This window comes from Mustela putorius, unplaced genomic scaffold (genome assembly GCF_011764305.1).
Source record: "Mustela putorius furo isolate JIRA1106 unplaced genomic scaffold, ASM1176430v1.1 tig00000695_pilon_pilon_pilon, whole genome shotgun sequence".
NCBI lineage: Eukaryota > Metazoa > Chordata > Mammalia > Carnivora > Mustelidae > Mustela > Mustela putorius.
The window spans coordinates 2,819,325-2,840,313 of NW_025421447.1; the positions used below are offsets into that span (position 1 = coordinate 2,819,325).

The window sequence follows — 20,989 nt, forward strand, 5'->3', positions numbered from 1 at the left end:
GTTAAAGCCTGGTTCAGCATGGTCCATGAGAAACATGTCACCTCTGAAATGACTGCATGCTAGTCCAAGTCCTTGCACAAACACAGTGATGCCCCACACTTAGATTCCAAGATTATGGCTCTCTGAATTTGCAGTCACGTGCTAGGTCCCTGTTGCCCAGAACATTTGGCCAGCATGGCTGAGCCTGAGAGCTTTTACAGTCACTATCCCTATTACTTACTGGGCCAGACTCAATCTTCTTCAGCCAGACCTGTGTTGGGTCTTGGTCCGTGGCCTCGCTGCCCTCTTTCTTCCAGTGAATTCTCTTATGGACTTTCCTGTCAGTTGGCTATAGTCTACTATACCAAATTTCCCTAACTTCAGACTTTGGAGAGTACAGACTATTATTTCCTTTCCTTTTCTTTTAAAAGATCCCTGGGATGATGATGATAACCACTACCATCATCACCATGTGTTATGTACATGTTGCCTGCGATTCCCATAATGAATTACAACAGACTCATTTGGTTAAAACAACAGAAATTTATTCTCTCACAGTTCTGGAGGCTAGCAATCTAAAATCAAGGTATTGGGCACCTGCTCAGTTGATTAAGTGACTGCCTTTAGCTCAGGTCATGATTCCGGAGTCCCAGGATCCAGTCCCGCATCAGGTTCCCAGCTCCAGACTCCAGAGAGAGTCTGCTTCTCCCTCTGACCTTCTCCCCTCTCATGCTCTCTCTCACGCTTTCTCAAATAGATAAATAAAACCTCAAAGAAAAATAAAATCAAGGTGTTGGCAGGGCTGAGCTCCCTCCAAAGGCTCTGAGGCAAATATTCCCTTGTTTCTTCCAGCATCTGGTGGTTCCAGCCAACGGTTCTTTTGTTTGTGGTTGTGTGATTCCAGTCTCTGCCTCCATCTTCACATGGCATTTTCCTCTGTCTTTCTGTATCATCTCTACTGTCTTTTATAAAAGCCATTTGTCTTTGGTCTTAAGGCTCACCCAGATAATCCAGGATGTTTATTTTGAGATCCTTAATTATATCTGTAAAGATCCTTTTACCAGTGGCACCTGAGTGGCTCAGTGGGTTAAGCCTCTCCACTCAGCTCAGGTCATGATCTCGGGGTCCTGGGACTGAGCCCCTCATTGGGCTCTCTGCTCAGCGGGGAGCCTGCTTCCCCCTCTCTCTCTGCCTACCTCTCTGCCTATTTGTGGTCTCTTTCTCTGTCAAATAAATAAAATTTAAAAAAAGATCCTTTTACCAAATAAGGTCACTTTCATAGGTTCAAGGGTAAGGACATGGTTGTATCTTTTGGAGGGCCCCTTTTCAATCTCCTAGATGTTATTTTATAGATGAAGTGTTGTGGGGTGAAAAAGAATGAGGGATTCACTAAAGGTAAATGACTCCCCCTCTGTCACAGAGCTCTACCCACTTGAGAAAGGCAGCAGATTTTACAAAACCATACACACTAAAAAGCTCCTATTAAGGGCACCTGGGTGGATCAGTCGGTAGGCCTCTGACTCTTGGTTTCGGCTGGGATCATGATCTCAGGGTCGTGGAATTGAGCCCCTTATGGAGCCTGAGACCAGAGTAGGGCTGCGTGCTCAGCACGAGTTTGCTCGGGATTCTTTCTCCTTCCCCGTCTGCTCCTGCCCCACTCATCTCTCTCTCTCTCTTTCTCTCTCAAAGAAATGCATAAATTAAAAAAAAAATTTTTTTAAAGGTCCTTTAAAGGTTTTTTAAAGGTCCTTTTAAAGGTCCTTTTTTAAAAGGTCTTTTTAGACTCTTTGTTCCTGCTGGCTTTATATTTGCTAAACTAAAGGGATCATCTCCTAATACTGCCTTTAGGAGTTCTGGCTTTCGGTAGGACTCACCAAGTATCATTGTATTACACTACATCATACAGTTATGTCCAACTATTGTATCTTAAGGACACTTGATACTGGAGAGTTGAAACCCATGGCCTTATTTTAATCAATGAGTTCAGCCTGTCTCGATCCTATTTTGTAACTATTTCCCTGAAAAGGAACAATATAAATTGGCTCGTGTTTCATCCTTTCTGTGATTTTCAACTCACCCTCATGTGCCTATTGTGGAATGCAAGAATGAGAAGGCTGACACATAGAGAGGTGAAATAATATGAAGTCTGGGTCCTAAATATCTGTACAGTAGATTTCAAATCTCCTGGGATGGAGAGTCTATCAGGCTTTTTCATAGTTCAGCTCAGAGATGGTTCCGTGGTTGGGGAGCTGGCCTCGTAGGGATTCTTCACCAACTTGGCACACCGGAAAATCATCACAATTAGGAACAGAAATAGAAGGACAACAAAGGCAATGGCAAAGCCTTTGTCTACATCAACACTGCTAGACAGGTTTGAATCATCCATGGGAACACACGCCTCTTTACCCTGGTTCAGCTGTAGCTACCTCCTCAGGTATATCTTCAGGTTTGTCATATTCCTGGACAAAAGGGGTCAAAACAAAGTTTATTGGTTTGCATGTGTATGTATGTGTTTTCTTAATAACATTATGTTAAAACCAAAGAGGGCTTAGAAAAACAAAAACAAAATAGCAAGATTTATTTAAGAAGCGCTTATGAAACTGATGAAGTTAGTATGAGTGATTTTCAAAATATATACACACATAAAGCACAAACTTGTTGGAAAATTACTCCAAAGCAGAACATGAGCAAACATATATAACTCAGACATCAGCTGGGACTTCCTGGCCCTGTAAGATCCAGGTAAAACTGTTTTAAATATCCCAGTTCTGTGTTAAGTCCAAATCCCTCTCTATGATTTTTTCAAATTCTGAGTACTTATTATAATTAACTTGTTCTGGAGTCTTAACATAAAGACTATATAAACATAAAATTATTTTTCTTTTTTTATTACTTTTTAAAAAGATTTTATTTATTTATTTGACACAGAGAGAGAGTGAGAGAGAGAGAGAGAGCACAAGCAGAGGGAGCCTCCTTCTCCCTCTCCCTCGGCCTGCCTGTCTGCCGCTCCCTCTGCTTGTGCGCTCTCTCTCTCTCAGTGGATAGAGCAGGAAAGGACAGTGAGAAAACGAAGACACTAAAATTTTAAGTCATTTATAAGAAGTTCAACTAGGAAAGAAAGAAGAGAAGTCAAAGAGCAGTTAAGAGCCTATTGCAGAATCTAGCAAAGGATTCCATTTTTTAATTTTTTAATTTTTAAAAAAGATTTTATTTATTTATTTGACAGACGGAGATCACAGAGGCAGGCAGAGAGAGAGGAGGAAGCAGGCTCCCTGCTGAGCAGAGAGCCCGATGTGGCGCTTGATCCCAAGACTCTGAGATCATGACCTGAGCCAAAGGCAGCGGCTTAACACACTGAGCCACCCAGGCGCCCCGCATTCCATTTTTTTTTTTTTTAAAGATTGTATTTATGTATTTGTCAGAGAGATAGAGAGAGCACAAGCAGGGGGAGCGGCAGGTAGAGAACCAGACTCCCAATGCCGGACTCGATCCCCCCAGAACCTAGGATCATGACCTGAGCAGAAGGGAGCCACTTAACCAGTGAAGTCACCCAGACGTCCCAAGGATTCCATTTCAAAGGCAGAATGAAAAGGAATCAGGTAGGATGCATCTGGTTGTAAGTGACAGAAAAGTCCACATAAGTGATAGTAAACAATATGTAGAATTTATTAACTTATGAGGCAGAAGTCCAGAGTAAGGCTAACTTTAGCTATCATTAGATCCAGAGATTCAAGTTGTTATCAGGGTTCTGATTTTATATGTCTACCACTTTCACCTTTTTCTGTGCTGGTTTTCTATACAGGCTGACTTCCCTATGGTAGCAAGAATGGCTCCAACAAATCCCGACCTCTCATATGCCCTCTTCACAGTATCTCTTCCTCCCGATTCCAAAGGAAGAAAGAATACTTTTGTATTAGTCAAGATTCTTGTTTGCAAGCAACAGAGACAATCTCCCTCACCTAAGCATAAAAGTATTTATTGCAGAGACCAGGTCCCATCCAGAATGAAGTAGAACTGGTCTTATCGGCAGAAATCAAGAGAGAGGAGGCATTGGAAACCACAGCCAAGGTCAGCACAGGAAAAATCTGGTTAAGGGCACTGCTGGTACTGGACGATTTTGCTGAGCACCACTGCTAGTGTCATTGGAAGTCGCTGCTTCTGCCCTGCTTGAACTATAAACTGAGTCACCTTTGCATCACTCAATATTCCAGTCCCTTGGCTGGTGCATCTGACTGGTCAAGGCTGAGTTATGTACCAGCACCTTAAGCACCACGGGAGGGTCTATAGTGGGAATAAGGTTCTGTCTCTTACTGACTCACATAAAGGAAGATTTTCTTCAAATAAGAGCATTTTTTGATTTGGGTAGAGAAAAAAATGATAAATATCTATTTTTGGATTGTGACCCCAATCCAGCTATATGCTGCATATGAGACTCATCTAAAATTTAAAGACATGGGAATATTGAAGGTAAAAGGCATACAAAAAAGTATACTAGGTAAATAATAACCCAAAGAAAGCTGAGACCTTGTATTAATATAAGACAAAATAGACCTTAAGATAGAAAACATTCTGAGGGTGAGGTGTTGCTCAGTCAGTTAAGTGTCTGACTCTTGGTTTCAGCTCAGGTCATGATCTTTGGGTCCTGGGAGTCAAGTGACAATCTGGAGTCAGGCTCTGTGCTCAGCAGGGAATCTGCTTGAAGTTCTCTCTCTCCCTTTCCCTCTGCCTCTCCCCACCCCCTTGCCCCGTGCCTGCCTGCACACATTCTCCCTCAAATAAATAAATAATCATTAAAGAAAAGAAAGCATTCATAGAGGTAGAGAGGATTAATAGGTTATGATAAAGGGTAAAATTCAGCAGGAAGATGTAACAATTCTAAATTATGAGTACCTAATAAAATAGTCTCAAGATAAATTAAAAAAATAAGAGTATAGGGAGAAATTGATTAAAAATGTCATTATAGGGGCACCTGGGTGGCTCAGTGGGTTAAAGCCTCTGCCTCCAGCTCAGATCATGATACCAGGATCCTGGGATCGAGCTCCACATCAGGCTCTCTGCTCAGCAGGGAGCCTGCTTCCTCCTCTCTCTCTTCCTGCTTTTCTGCCTACTTGTGATCTCTGTCAAATAAATAAATAAAATATTTTAAAAATGTCATTATAGTGAATAACGAACACATCTTTTTTTTTTTTAAAGATTTTATTTATTTATTTGATAGACAGAGATCACAAGTAGACAGATGGGCAGGCAGGGGCGGGGGGGGAAGCAGGCTCCCTGCTGGGCAGAGAGCCCAATGAAGGACCCTCCAGGACCCTGGGATTATGACCTGAGCAGAAGGCAGAGGCTTTAACCCATTGAGCCACCCAGGCACCCCAATAATCAACACATCTTTCTCAATTATTACTAGGTTAACCAGGCAAAAATCGGTGAAGATAAGGAATATTTGAATAATACAAATAATAAACTTGATTTATTGAACATCTATAGAACTCTGCACCCAACACTTAGCAAATCTATACTTTTTTAAAGTTGACCCTTTTATTTTTTAAAAAATTTTTTAATCAAAGAGAGAGAGATAGAGTGAGCACAAGCAGGGGGAATGGCAGGCAGAGGGAAAAGTGGGCTCCCCGTTGAGCAAGAAGCCTGAAGTGAAACTCAGATACCAGGACCTTATGATCATGATGTGAGCTGAAAGCAGCTGCTTAACTGGCTGAATCACTCAGGCATCCCAAAACTGTATTTTTGCATGTATTGCTTAATCCCATTTGAATTGAGTTTTTTTGGGCCTTTGGTCATGTAATACTAAAGGCATCCTAATTCTGTGTATTAAATCTATTTCTACTTGAAAAACCTAGAATGGTTTCTGTTATCTGATATAAACCTTGCTGGATACAAATAGCAAGTTGAGTTTGAGTTATCACAGGTGCGCAAGTGTAATTAATGTTAGAAAATCTATAAATGACATCATATATATCATATATATATGATAGAGGAACCATATAAATATCTCAGTGGTTGTAAAAAAGCATTGGATAGAAGTAAAAATTCAATACTAATGTAAAATGCCCATATTAATATTAGCAAAACAAGGATAAAATGGAACACCTTTAACCAGATAAAGGGTATTAACCAAAAATGTATAGCAATCATTCTACTTAACGGCCAAATGTTGAAAGATTTCATTTATTTATTTATTCACTCATTCGTTCATTCATTTCTTTATCTTAAAGAGTAATTTTTTACTTTTTAAAAAAAATTTGATTTATTTGACACAAGTTAAGATAGAGAGAACATGAACAAGCACAGCAGAGGAAGAGGGAGAAGCAGACTCCCAGGTGAGCAGGGAGCCCAATGAGGGACCCAATCCCAAGATCCTGGGATCATGATCTGAGCCGAAGGCAGACACATAACCAATTGAGACACCTGGGTGCGATCATTTATTTGTTTATAAGAGAGAAAGAGAGAGAGAGAGAGAGAGCAAGAGCACAAGTCAGGGGAGGGGCAAAGGGAAAAGAAGACTGAATCCCTACTGAGCAGAGAGCCTAACTCAGGGCTGATCCCAGGACCTTGAGATCATGACCTGAGCTGAAGTCAGATGCTTAATGGACTGAGCCACCCAGGTGCCCTGAAAGATTTCTTTTAAAATCAAGAATAAGACAAAAAAAAAAAATCAGTAATAAGACAAAAACATTCTTCACTTTTATTCAACATCATTCTAGCCAGCAGAGTAAAATAAGTTTTTTGTTTTTTTGGTTTTTTTTTTTTAAGCATAAGGATTTAGGGGGTGCCTGGGTGGCTCACTTCTTTAAGCATCTGCCTTCTGCTCAGGTCACATTCCCAGGCTCCTGGGATCAAGCCCTGCATCAGACTCCCTGCTCAGTGGGGAGCCTGCTTCTCTCTCTTCCCTATGCCTGCCACTCCCTCTGTTTGTCCTCTCTCTCTGTCAAATAAATAAATAAAATCTTTAAAAAAGTTTTAAAAAAATTTAAAAAGCATAATTAAAAGGAAAAAATAACCCATTATACACAGTTATCATTGTCTATAGATACTCCAAGGAAAATATGAAAAATAAGCACAAGAATCTGGATAAGACACACAAGTCAATTGCACTTATAAATGCCAACAACAAACAATATGAAAATGTAGTTTCAGAAAAGCCATTATTTACAATGACATAGGATACACAAAGTGCTTAAAAATAAATCTAAGAAAATTTTAACAGGGCATGTGTGGAAGAAATTATCAAACTTTACTAAAAGGCATTAAGAGATCACCTAGATCAATGAAGGGATATACCATGTTTATGGATTCAATATGGTAAAATTGTTAATTCTCCCCAAGTTGATCTTCAGATATAATGCAATTTCACCAAAATCCCATCAGGGTTTTTTTGAGAAAACTGACAAACTAATTTTCTGAAGTGTGTATGGGAACTCACAGGCCAAAAAATAAAGAAGACATTCTGAAAAAAAAGTTTAGGGTGAGGACATTTCCCATATCAGTTATTAAAGTTTATTATAGAGCCATAGTATTTTTGACAGTGGAGTTTATGTGTAGACATACATAATAAGCCATTTGGCAGACTAGAAAGAGCCTGGAAACAATCACACATTTGAGGAAATTTGAATCATAACAGAAAGGGCACTGTTGATTACAGGAAAAGAACAGACTATTTTGTAAGTAATACTGGAAAATAGCTATCCTTAAAAATAAAAAAGCGAGTTTATAGTTATATGTCAAAAACAAACTTAAAAACCTTTAGAAGAAAATGTAGGAAAAGATTTCTTAAACAAGACACAAATAATACAACATATATTAAAAAAAGTTGACCAATTTTATAGTTAAGAACTTCTGATCACCACCACACTGATCACCACAGACACTGTAAAGTAAGTAAAAATACAAATCACTAACTTGGAGAAGATATTTGCCAAACATGTTTCTAAGAAAGGATTAGTATCCAAAATTAGACGAAAACTCATTCAACTTAATTTTAAAAACATGAATAACTCAACAGGAAAATTAGCAAAATACATGAACTGGCATTCCACAAAAAAAGAATTGTAAGTGGTACATAAATACATGAAAAGGTGTTCAATTTCACTAGTAATCATGAAAATACAGATATCAATTTTTTATCCACTAGATTGCTAACCATTATGAAGTCTGATAACAAAAAATGTTGGCAAGAATTTGAGTATTGGGGTGCCTTGGTGGCTTAGCCAGTTGGGTGGGTGACTCTTGATTTTGGCTCAGGTCATGATCTTGGGATCCAGGGAACTGAGCCCCATCTCCAACTCCATGCTCAGTGGGAATTCTGCCTAAGGGTTCTCCCTCTCTCTTTCCCTCCCCCTCAGCTTACTCTCTCTCTTTCTCAAATAAATAAATAAATAACATCTTAAAAAAAAAAGAATGTGAGTCATCTGAAATTCTTTTAAAAATTTTAAAAAGATTTTATTTATTTATTTGAGAGAGGGAGAGAGCATGTGTAGTGGGGGCCACAGAGGGAGAAGGGGAAGCAGACTCCCCACGAAGTAGGGAGCCGCACTCAGGCCAGATCCCAGGACACTGAGATCATGACCTGGGGCAAAGGCAGATGCTTAACCAACTGAGTCACCCAAGTGCCCTTGAAACTCTTACATGTAGCCTACCAGCAATACAGGAGTATAAATTGGTAAAATCCCCTGTGGAAAACCCTTTAGCATTACTTGGTAAAGTTTAATTTACATATTCTCCGTAACCCAGGAATTCCACTTCTGTACATATACCAGGAGAAATGTAAAACAATGCTATTGTGAGGGCACCTGGGTAGTGGCTCAGCCAGTTTAGCATCAGACTCTTGATTTTGGCTCAGATCATGATCTTAGGGCCATGAGATGGAGCCCCACATTGGGCTCTACACCTAGCTGAGTCTGCTTCTCTCCATTTCTCTCTGCCCTCTTCCCTGCCAGCACGTGCTCCGTGCACATTCTCTCTCCCTCTCTCTCTCAAATAAATAAATACATCTTTAAAAAGAAACAATGCTATTGTACCATCGTATGTGCAAGCAAAAACCAGACAACTCAAATGACTACTTTCTGGAGAATTATTATATAAATTGTGACATAGTCCACAGCTGAATATTATAAGCAGCAAAAAAAAAAAAGAAAAGAAAAGAAAAGAAAAAGAATGAACAAACTAGAGTTTGCATCTGAGAACATGGGTGAACTTTGGAAATATGTCATTAAGTGAAAAAAGCAAATTACAGAAAATTGTATACATCATTATTTTTATAAATCTCAAAACAATGTAAACTATTTAGAGATACATACATATGTGACAAATCTATTTTTTGAGAAACAAAGGTGTGATGCAAAAAATTCATGGTAATGGTTACTTCTGGGAGAGAGGCAGGAAGATGATCTAAAGGAAAGAGCACAGAGGTATATGCTAATGTTGATGGTAGGGTGGGTGAATGGCTCAGTCGGTTAAGCATTTGCCTTTGGCTCCTGTCGTGATCCCAGGGTCCCGGGACCAGGCTTCAGACTGGTAGGAATGTGGAGGATACATGAGCCAACAACTAACCTGATATTCTTCCATAAATACAAGCTTTGAAGGGATTCAGGACAGCTCCCTCCTCCCACTGTGTCACTTTGGCAAGTGGATCATTCAGAGCTGAAGGCACTTGAGACTCTGTGGGCTCAAGAGAAACTTTTGTCTCTCTCAACCACGAAGAAAAATCTAAATTGAGGGTCTTTCCCAAAATAAGAGTCATCCGCTCTTCTTATCACCCTTTGAAGTGCATTCTTTTCCTCGGAAATCCCAGATCCCTACCCCCTTCTCTGTAGTTCAGAATGACCTATATATCTCATCTTGCCTGCCTTTGGAAATCCATGTCTATGGGGAGTTCCCTATATACACTTACTAAATTTGATTTTCTCCTGTTATATACTGTCTCATGTCATTTTGACTCTTAGTCTAGCTGGAAGGACCTTCGAGGAGACAGGAATTCTTGTTCTCTGCAGTTTTTAGAGGGCAAAAATCTACATGTTTTGATTTTTTAAACTTTTCACAGCTTAGATTAGCATAGTGCTTGCACTCAGTAGGAAATGTTTGTTGATGTGGAGACCAGTGTCAGAAGGAACACTCTGCTTCTCATGGGTGTAGAGAATGTACAACTTGACCTTCGTCTGATGAACAAACTCAGATGGGGTAATATTAATCATAGGACTCTTTCTAAAAGTGATGCCTGAGCTCAATCTGGGATAAGGAAAGAACACTTAAATGAAGGAAGAGTGATGGAGTCAAAAGAGCATGGTAACTTTTGGGGAAGTACTGCTTAATACAGTATGGTAAAGCTCAAAATGCATGAAAATGAAAGGTATAAAATCATAGAATCTCATAGTGGAAGGAACCTTTAAAAGTCATGTTGTGGCGTTAGCCTTCTAATCATTTCTGCAAAGTCTGTGCTTTAATTATTGAGTAAGTTCCTCCTGGGCCTTTAGGGGTCAGAAGTGCCTATCTTCCAAGGTGGCCCATTCTTTAAAAGTACTTATTTTTCTTTTCTTTTCTTTTTCTTAAATTGAAATATAGCTGACACACAAGGTTATTAGTTTTAGGTAGACAATGTAGTGTGATTCAACAATTCTCTGTGTATGCTATGCCCACCACGAGTGTATCTGCCATCTGTCACCATCCAACACTATTATAATACCATTGACCATATTCCCCGTGCTGTGCCTTTCATCCCCATGACTTATTCATTCATAACTGGAAGTCTGGACCTCCCATTCCCCTTCACCCATTTTGCCCATCTCCTCACCTCCCTTTCCTCTGGCAACTACCAGTTTATTCTTGTATTTGTGGGTCTGTTTCTGCTTTTTGTTTGTTTTGTTTTTTAGGTCCTATATAAAAATGATATGGTGTTTGTCTTTCTGTGACTTACTTCACTCCACATAGCATCTTTTAAGTCTATCTATGTTGTGGCAAATGGCAAGATTTCATTATTGTTCATGGTTGAGTAATATTTGATTATATATCTATATTTGTGTATACTTATATTCTTCATATCTATATAATGTATCTATATAAATATATAGATATTCTTTATTTATCCAATACTTGGGTTGCTTCCATATCTTGGATATTGTAAATAATGATACAGTAATAAAAATAGTTCTTTACATTGAGCCAAATCGGTCTCCTTAGCATGCTCCACTTTTAATTTAGGACCATATAGGGTAACACATATCTCTTCCACACACAGGATTTTCAGGATGTGAGACACCTTTCAAATACTTGTTAACTCATTTCTTCAATCATTTCATGATTTAATCATTTCTCAGAGGACATGATCTATCACTCTAGCCCTTTTCCACTGAAAATAATCTCGTGTGTTTATATCCCACTTTAAAATGCGGTGCCCAGGGGTGCCTGGGTGACTCAGTGGGTTAAGCTTCTGCCTTCTGCTCAGGTCATGATCTCAGGGTCCTGGGATGCAGCCCCATATCGGGCTCTCTGCTCAGTGGGGAACCTGCTTCTCCTTTCTCTCTGCCTGCCTCTCTGCCTACCTGTGATCTTGTCTGTCAAATAAATAAATAAATAAAATATTTAAAATAAAATAAAATGCGGTGCCCAATGCAGAATAGAAGACCCACGTGAACTCAAGATTATTCATCTAGGTACTATACTTCTATTGCTTGAGATAAGATCATAATGAGCCTTGTGCTAAAACTGGAATAATAGAAGATTACTATGACCCCTGCACAAAGATTACACACAAATTTATGAATCATTCCATATTTTTTTTTAAGATTTTATTTATTTATTTGACAGAGAGAAATTACAAGTACACTGAGAGGCAGGCAGAGAGAGAGAGAAGGAAGCAGGCTCCCTGCTGAGCAGAGAGCCCGATGCGGGACTCGATCCCAGGACCCTGAGATCATGACCTGAGCCGAAGGCAGCGGCTTAACCCACTGAGCCACCCAGGCGCCCAGAATCATTCCATATTTTTAACTAACTGGAATTTAACTAAAAACTATGAAGAAAAAAAAATCATAATGATCCTTGAAAGTCAGCATAAAGAATTTGAATTTTAGGGGTGTCTAGTTGGTTAAGTGACTCCCTTCAGCTCAGGTCATGATTCGCAGGACCGAGCCCCACATTGGGCTCCCTGCTCAGCTGGGAGTCTGCTTCTCCCTCTGCCCCTCACCCCACTCATGCTCTCTCTCTCTTTCTCTCTCTCTAAAATAAATAAAATCTTAAAAAAAAAAGAATTCGATGGGGCGCCTGGGTGGCTCAGTGGGTTAAGCCTCTGCCTTCAGGGGCGCCTGGGTGGCTCAGTGGGTTAAAGCCTCTGCCTTCGGCTCAGGTCATGATCCCAGAGTCCTGGGATCGAGCCCCACATCGGGCTCTCTGCTCAGTGGGGAGCCTGCTTCCTCCTCGCTCTCTCTCTCTGCCTGCCTCTCAGCCTACTTGTGATCTCTGTCTGTCAAATAAATAAATAAAAATCTTTAAAAAAAAAAAAAGCCTCTGCCTTCAGCTCAGGTCATGATCTATGGGTCCTGGGATCGAGCCCCACATCAGGCTCTCTGCTTGGCAGGGAGCCTGCTTCCCTCTCTCTCTCTCTCTGCCTGCCTCTCTGCCTACTTGTGATCTCTCTGTCAAATAAATAAATAAAATCTTAAAAAAAAAAGAATTCGAATTTTATTCTTCCAGGCATGGGGAACCACTGAGCAGATAAATGAGAGTGGCAGCCATATCTTACTGTACATTCCACTGACTCTAACTGGAATATGAGCTCTAAACCTTAAGTCTGTGTCCCATGGAGGCATAGCTTCAGCACTTAGTGCAGGGCTGGCACATTGGAGGTGTTCAGTCTACCTACATAAATAAATTAATATCTAGATCAGTACCTGGCATATTAAGCAATCACAATTCATGTTTATTGAAGAAAGGTAAATCATCAAAGCCATACTTTAGGAAGATAACTAGCGACAGTATACAAAAAATATTGGATACAGGAAATAGACACCATATGTGAAAAACAATTAGGAGTTGTAGCCATCTTGGTAAAAGGCAACAAAAGTATAAACTAGGATGACAGTTACAAGAAGGAAGGAATGGATGAGAAAGAGGATTTTACATGATATATAAGTTAAATGGACATATAGTGGTAGGAAGAAGAAAATGATAAAACTCTGGGGTTTGAATTTGGATGGCTGAAATGTTGTCATTCATAGAATTATTTATTTTAGGAATTAGCAGATATTTTAAGGGACTTAAAATACCTTTAAGGGAATTTAAAGGTACTGGTATGATATGCTCAGGAGGCAGAAATGTGGGACTGAAGTTTAGAAGTAAAGAAAAGCAAGATCTTTAGAGCTGAGTCACCTAAGTGCAGGGTAGTTGAAATCGTAGACGTAGATGAGGTGGCCAAAGGAGAATTCAAAACAAGGGAATGTCTACTTTTACGCCATTGGAAAGAGATCAAGAAACCACAGATGGAATAGTTATAAGTAGGAAAAGCTGAAGAGTGTAGAGTCATGAAATTGAACAGATGAGAGAATTTCAAGGAGGGGTATTGTCAACAGTCTCAGATGCTATAGAGAGATGGAAACCTTCAGCTTCTGGAAATTGGAAAACATCAGGTCATTTGTGATTCTTCTTCTCCTTTTCTAATTAAATCTGAATTCCTGAACTTGGAATGAAAGGTCTCTAGTTTACTTATTTAAACCTCTCACTCATAACTGCCAAATTCCAGTAAGCTAATTTTGCTATGGTTAGGCTGGTATCTTTCCTCTCTCCACCTCAAAAAGTAAAATACATTCTTGTTGAAAAAAAATAGAGGTGCCTGGGTGGCTCAGTGGGTTAAGCCTCTGCCTTCAGCTCAGATCATGATCCTGGGATTGAGCCCCACATCGGGCTTCTGCTCAGCAGAGAGCCTGCTTCCTCCTCTCTCTCTGCCTGCCTCTCTGCTTACTTGTGATCTCTGTCTGTCAAATAAATAAATAAAAATCTTTTCAAAAATCACAAATTATTGTAGCCTTGGATATCCAGTTTCCTTTCTTCTAAGACCTCTTAAGCAAAATCACTTTTCTTGACAGATTCAAGTGACAGATACCATGGTAAATCTAAAATATGTTTTCTAAAGTGAAGACCGGGCCTAGAATTTTTTAAATTGTTCTTAAAGTTCCTGTTTTAGGAACACCTGGGTGACTCAGTTGGTTAGGCATCTGGCTTCAGCTCAGTTCATGATCCCAAGGTCCTGGGATTAAGTCCTGCGCTGGGGTGCTTGCTCAGCCCCTTCACAAGCAGGGGAATCTGCTTATGCTCCCTCTCTTTCTGACAAATACATAAATAAGATCTTAAAAAATAAAAGGTTCCTGGGGCCCCTGGGTGGCTCAGATGGTTAAGTGTCTGCCTTCCACTCGGGTCGTGATCTCCAGGTCCTGCAATCCAGTCCCGCTTCCCGCTCTCAGCTCAGCAGGGAGTCTGCTTCTCCTTCTCCCTCTGCTTTTACCTCTCCCCCTGCTTGTACTCTCTCTCTCAAATAAATAAATAAATAAATAAATAAATATTTTAAGAAAAAGGGTTCCTGTTTTGTTTGAGATGAGCAGGAGTACTGCTTGGAACTATAATAGGGAAAAGGAGGAGGGCATGAATTTATGGGTTTATATAAAATCTGAAACTGCTCAAGTAGGAAGCAGAATAACAGCATTTATAAATCTGCAGCAGAAGTTTGTCACCTTTCACTTAACACTTCCTGGAAAGATCAGTCCCTCTTCTATTCCTTTCCTTCTTTCCTTTGCCCCTGCCAATCCTTCCTTCCTTTCCAAATCACTTCATTTTCCCCATCTGTTGCCCTATATTTCTTAAAGACAAACAAACAAACAAACAAAAAAACAAAAGAAGACAACAACAAAACTACCTAAAAAGACACAGCTTTTCTCTCATTGACATAAGTTTACTCTAAAGGGAGAGGTTGGGATCCCTAGGTGGCTCAGTTGGTGAACTGTCTGCCTTCAGCTCAGGTCATGGTCCCAGGGTCCCGGGATCGAGCCCCACATCAGGCTCCCTGCTCAATGGGGAGCCTGCTTCTCCCTCTGCCCTCTGCTTGTGCTCTCACTCTATCTCTGTATCAAATAAAATAAATACAATCTTAAAAGACAAAAAAAGGAGAGATGATTGTGAGGAAATAGAAAAATGAAGCTCCCTTCTTATAATTCCTAAAATCAAAGACATCCTCTAGGCGATGAGACCAACAGAGGTTCCCCCAGTTTGCCTCAAAACCACCCTGTGCCTCTTACCTAAAGTTTCACTTTTCCAAAAAAGCTCTGAGGAAAGAAAAATTTCTTTACTTCCCCCAGTCATTTCCCTAAGTACTCCCCAGGCTTGTAGAGAAGTGTTATGAAACTCAGAAGAATTGTTGGAATTATTCCCAGAAAAACTTCACCAGAAAGATAATACGGACAGTTATTTACCTTTTGAGAGAGTGATATCCAAGGCTGGCTGTTGGCAGGCGAGTCTCCTCCTACTCAAGCCCATCTCTTGGCAGCCTCTCCCCTTTTTATCAACCCACTCTTACAAAAAGGCAAGTGGTTGGTAGCTCTGTCCCTTCCCCACTCTCACGCTGAACTAAGAAGCTTCATGAATACTTCAGCTAAAACAAGATCAAGTTTCAGACACTCCCATAGTGAGTGAGAAAATGATCCCACTAGATTAAATTGGAGCCCAGGTCAGTAGAAGAATATTTCCACAGCTCTGCCAGGACTGGGGCAGCCAAGGTTAATGGCTTAAGTAATACCCTGTAAGTGGATCACGTGAGTGGGAGAAGATGGGTCACGAGCCAGTTTTTGGTCTATGCAGTGGTTCTCTGGATTAGTGGCATCACATGGAAAATTGTTAGAAATGCTATTTCTTGGACTTGGGTTCCTGCCTTAATGAATCTGAAACTTTGGAGGTGTTCGCGTATCTGTGCTTTAACCAGCCCCTCTAGGGGACTGTGATTTATGCTCAAATTTGAGAACTATTTGTCAACAAGATAGTGAAGCTTTAAAATCTCTTTTCCTGGAAAAAATCATAAATTTATTTAGGGGTGCCTGGGTGGCTCAGTTGGTTAAGTGACTGCTTTCGGCTCAGGTCATGATCCCTGAGTTCTGGAATCGAGTCCCGCATCGGGCTCCTGCTCCGTGGGGAATTTGCATCTTCCTCTGACCTTCTCCCCTCTCCTGCTTTTTCTTTCTCCCTTCCAACTAACTAAATAAAAAACTTAAAAAAAAATAAAAAAAAAATAGGGGCACCTGGGTGGGTCAGTGGGTTAAAGCCTCTGCCTTCGGCTCGGATCCCAGGATCCTGGGATGGAGCCCTGTGTTGGGCTCTCTGCTCAGCAGGGAGCCTGCTTCCTCCTTCCTCTCTCTCTGCCTGCCTCTCTCTGCCTACTTGTGATCTCTGTCTGTCAAATAAATAAATGAAATCTTTAAAAATAAATAAATAAATAAAATAAAAAAAATTAAAAAAAAGAGTTTACTTAGAACATTTGAATCAGAAAAGTCAAAACTATTTCACTTAGTATTAGGTATTATACATGCTCACATATACCTTGAATGCAAAACTTATCACCATTTCCTCTAAGGTTTTTTTGTTTTTGCTTTTAAAGGATTTCATTTATTTATTATGAGAGAGACACTGGGAGAGCATAGAGGGAGAGTGGGAAGAAGAAGCAGACTCCTGGTGAGCAAAGAGCTCGAAGTCAAGCACCTGGCTTGATCCCAGGACCCCAAGATCATGATCCGAGCCAAACGCAGAAGCTTAACTACTGAGCCAACCAGATGCCCATCCTCTAAGGTTTTATGCAGTTCCAAAAAAAAAAAAAAAAAAAATTCTATGGGACACCTGCATGCCAAGGTAGGTGCACACACACTCTTTTCTGTCTGTATGTACAATATGCTTTATAAATATACAAAATAGTTCTGGAGAGATATAACCCAGGGCTCTAAGATGGGGAATTGAGTGTCTCAAACTATACCATGTACATATTAACTACTCAAAACATTTTTTTTGAATTTAGATACATTTTCAAAATATTATCACACTTTTAAAAAGTAACTCTCCTAGGGACTCCTGGGTGGCTCAGTTGGTTAAGCGGCTGCCTTCGGCCCAGGTCATGATCCCAGCGTCCTGGGATCGAGTCTCACATCGGGCTCCTTGCTCGGCAGGGAGCCTGCTTCTCCCTCTGCCTGTCTCTCTGTCTGCCTGTGCTTGCTCGCTTTCTCTCCCTCTATCACTGGCAAATAAAAAAAAAAAAAAAAAAAAAAAAAGTTCTGTGGGGCTTTAAAAAAAAAAAAAGTAACTCTCCTAAAAGAGGTTCTATAGTTAATAATTTTTTCCTCATGCCTGTTATATATCACTGTGCTAGATGCTGGGGACAGAATGGAGAATGAAGTATGGTTCCAGTTCTCACTTTCATCTTCCCAAATAATACGAAATGTAGCAATTTAAATATATTTTCAGTTTCTTAATTTCTAAATTTCTCTTGCCCCTGAGCATACAATCACAAATTCCATGGTAGGGAAAACTAAAGTCTGAAGCAAAACCAGGCTTTGGGGCCCATTATAACAGCTACTGTTTGTTTAGTGATGAATCTTAAAATTGTTTTATACTTCTTTTTTTGTGTGTGTTTTATACTTCTGTTTTACATAATTATAGAGGTAATATAAAGTCATAGCACATTAAAATTACAGAACTATGAAAAGGTAGAAATCTCCTATTAATCCCACTCTTCAGAGATAAACTATTAACAGTTTGGTGGATTTCTCCAACTCTAATTTATATATTTAGTATAATTATTATTATTTATAAGATAATACTTATTTTTAAAAAATATTTTATTTATTTATTTGACACAGAGAGAGAGAGAGATCACAAGTAGGCAGAGAGGCAGGCAGAGAGAAAGAGAGGGGGAAGCAGGCTCCCTGCTGAGGAGAGAGCCCGATGCGGGGGCTCGATCCCAGGACCCTGAGATCATGACCTGAGCCAAAGGCAGGGGCTTAACCCACTGAGCCACCCAGGTGCTCCAGACAATACTTATTTTATGCTTTTTTCATTTAATAGTATGCCTTGGACATCATCCCATTTTAATACCTTTAGATCCGCTTCATTCATTTTAATGGCTGCTAAGTATGCAAGTTCTCCATTATGTACATATCCCTGATTTATTTTCACTATTAGGCTGCATTTGGGTTGTTTAAAATTTCTTAATAGTGTACCAACATTGCAATGGCTAACCTTGCACATATTTCTCTGAGCATTTGTGAAAAAGTTTTTGTGACATAAATGCCTCAGAATATTAAAAATATAAATGCTGGGTTGTAGGATATAAACAGGTAGAATTTTAATAGGTACTGCCAAATTACACATTAAAAAGGTTACTGCAATGTGCAAACTAGGTATGAAAGTGCCTGTTTTTTCATAGTGCCGCCAATACGTTACTCTCAATCTTTAAAGTATTGGTCCAGTTAGTAGGTAAAAATAACATCTCAGTTTTTAAGAACTTGCATTTCCCTAATTGCTATGGTATTTGAGTTTTTATTGTTTGTATATCTTACTCAGATTTCCTATACCTATACTATGCCTTCTATTCATAGGGCTATTCATCTTTTATTTGTTTGTTTGTTTTTAAAAGATTTTATTTAGGGGACGCCTGGGTGGCTCAGTTGGTTAAGCAGCTGCCTTCAGCTCAGGTCATGATCCCAGCGTCCTGGGATTGAGTCCCACATTGGGCTTCTTGCTCGGCAGGGAGCCTGCTTCTCCCTCTGCCTCTGCCTGCCATTCTGTCTGCCTGTGCTCTCTCTCTCTGATGAATAAATAAAATCTTTAAAAAAAAAAAGATTTTATTTAGTTATTTGAGAGAGAGCACAAGCCGGGGGAGGGACAGAGGGAAAGGGAGAAACAGGCTTCCTGCTGAGCAGGGAGCCCAATGTGGGACTTGATCCTAGGACTCTAAGATCATGTCCTGAGTGGAAGGCAGACACTTAACTGACTGAGCCACAAAGGCGTCCTAACAATATATTTTTACTTATAATTTTTTTGGATACATATTCTCATTTCCCATCCTTTGCTACTCCCACTCCTTCACTTTTGAAGCTGCTGTCAACATCAGCTTCCAGAATTTAACCTCTCTCCTCAGCCCAACAAACTCCTTCTAGCTTCTCTTGTTTCCCTGTCTCATCTCCTTCTTCTGGGGCTCTAGAATCTTCCATCTCAAGATACTAATCTAATTTGTCAATCAGTACTCCAATTCTGGGTAATTCCTCTGCTTACTTTCTTTCCTCTAGCTTCTGGGTGTTGGCAGAGAAATGCTCCGTAGTTTCATGAACATTTATACCTTTTTCTTCATACAATTTTAGTCACACACTTCCCCAAATTACGCACATCTCTAAAGCTAGAACCAACACCATCTCTACCTCTTGTTCGTGGCAGTTTGACTTATTATTATTCTTTGAGAATCAAAGCCACTGCACGTGAGTTGTCAGCTTCTCCCTCTTCCACTTCAAAATGTCTATACACATTTTCTCTAAAAAGGTGCCTTGATTTTTCTGAGAGTAATACTTCCACACACAGCCCTAACTTGTTTCCTTGTCTCCCCCAGCACCAGTCTTACTTGTTTTCTTGGGCATATATATTTTCTTCATCTTTAATTTGCCACTTTCACAAGACATAATTTTCTATTCCTACCCCATCCTACCTCGCCTCCCAGGTACCATTTGATTAGTTTTTCTTCATTGCCATGTTTCTTGAAAAAGTGTCATATGCTAACTATCTGCCTATATTTACTCACTTTCTATACGTTCCTCACTCACTTGAACCATGGTTTCCACTCCATCTACTCTCCTTAGATTTGTTTCTCATCTCTGAACATGTGCTGCTGCCCAAACTCTTTTATCTTGAAACTCTATTGGCTTATATTGTCCTGCTCTTTCCAGACTCCGTCTTCTTTTCTTTCTTCCATCATCTGAAACAGATATTTTTCTCTCTCTTTTCTATCCTTTAATTTCTGAAGCATGTCCATTCACATTTGACTGACTGATAGTACATAAATATTCTTTTACAATAGGTCAGAACATCTATGCTATCCCAGTTACACAAAAACAGATGCAAAATAGCGTTAAGAAACTTCCTTGCCGGGACGCCTGGGTGGCTCAGTTGGTTAAGCAGCTGCCTTCGGCTCAGGTCATGATCCCAGCGTCCTGGGATCGAGTCCCACATTGGGCTCCTTGCTCCGCAGGGAGCCTGCTTCTCCCTCTGACTCTGCCTTCCACTCTGTCTGCCTGTGCTCGCTCTCACTCTCTCTCTCTTACAAATAAATAAATAAAATCTTAAAAAAAAAAAAAAAGAAACTTCCTTGCCTGAAATTATAAGACTAAGTATGTGTGCATATATTTTAAAAATCCCTTGATTCCCATTCCATCTTTTTGGCTGAACTTTATTAATTAATATCTTCCCTTTCTATACGGCTCTCTTTTGTGAAAGGTATCAACTACCTAATCACTCAAGCCAAATCGCCTTCTCCTTTGCCATCCCCCCACCTCTAGTCATTAAGTGCTAACAAGACACCTTCCTAAATTTTTCTGGAGTGGATCTCTTCTCCATGAGAGTTCTCTTTTGCAAGTCTATTCTTCATAAGTCTGATGTGTGAGACTTTAATTGCTCTGCTGCAGTTTTCTCTTCTTTAGTCCATGGTGATAGCCCCAGGTCTGGTTGCTTTGTAGTGTTGTGTTATGGTCATTAAGAACAGTAGCACAAACACAGCTCTTAGTCTCTTTCTGCTTGACAGCAATTGGTTTAACGTGTGCTTGCAAAGCTTGATATTGAGACTTTATTGCTAACAATTCTTTTAAGAGTATAGAGGGATTTTTCTTGCCTGTTGTATCAGGATGATTAGTCTTGATTTCATATTCCAGTCTGTACTGAATATAATCCAGATCAGAGTCAGCTTTCTGAACATAAGTTCCATCTTATTGATCTCTGCTTCCAT

The 20,989-nt window shown here is 39.9% G+C and overlaps 1 protein-coding gene and 2 pseudogenes across 1 annotated transcript; 1 reads left to right on the forward strand and 2 right to left on the reverse strand.

Moving 5' to 3' along the window:
• Positions 1 to 689: 689 nt before the first annotated feature.
• On the reverse strand, positions 690 to 15,711 carry CTXND2 (cortexin domain containing 2). The gene is made up of 2 exons (XM_045083111.1): positions 15,438 to 15,711; positions 690 to 2,438 (listed from the first exon to the last, which is right to left on the reverse strand). Exon 2 carries the CDS (start codon positions 2,363 to 2,365, stop codon positions 2,198 to 2,200), a length of 168 nt encoding a protein of 55 aa, XP_044939046.1. The 5' UTR covers positions 2,366 to 2,438; positions 15,438 to 15,711; the 3' UTR covers positions 690 to 2,197.
• On the forward strand, positions 11,663 to 11,761 carry LOC123392964 (annotated as a pseudogene).
• Positions 15,712 to 20,631: 4,920 nt separating the features above from the next.
• On the reverse strand, positions 20,632 to 20,989 carry LOC101677378 (annotated as a pseudogene).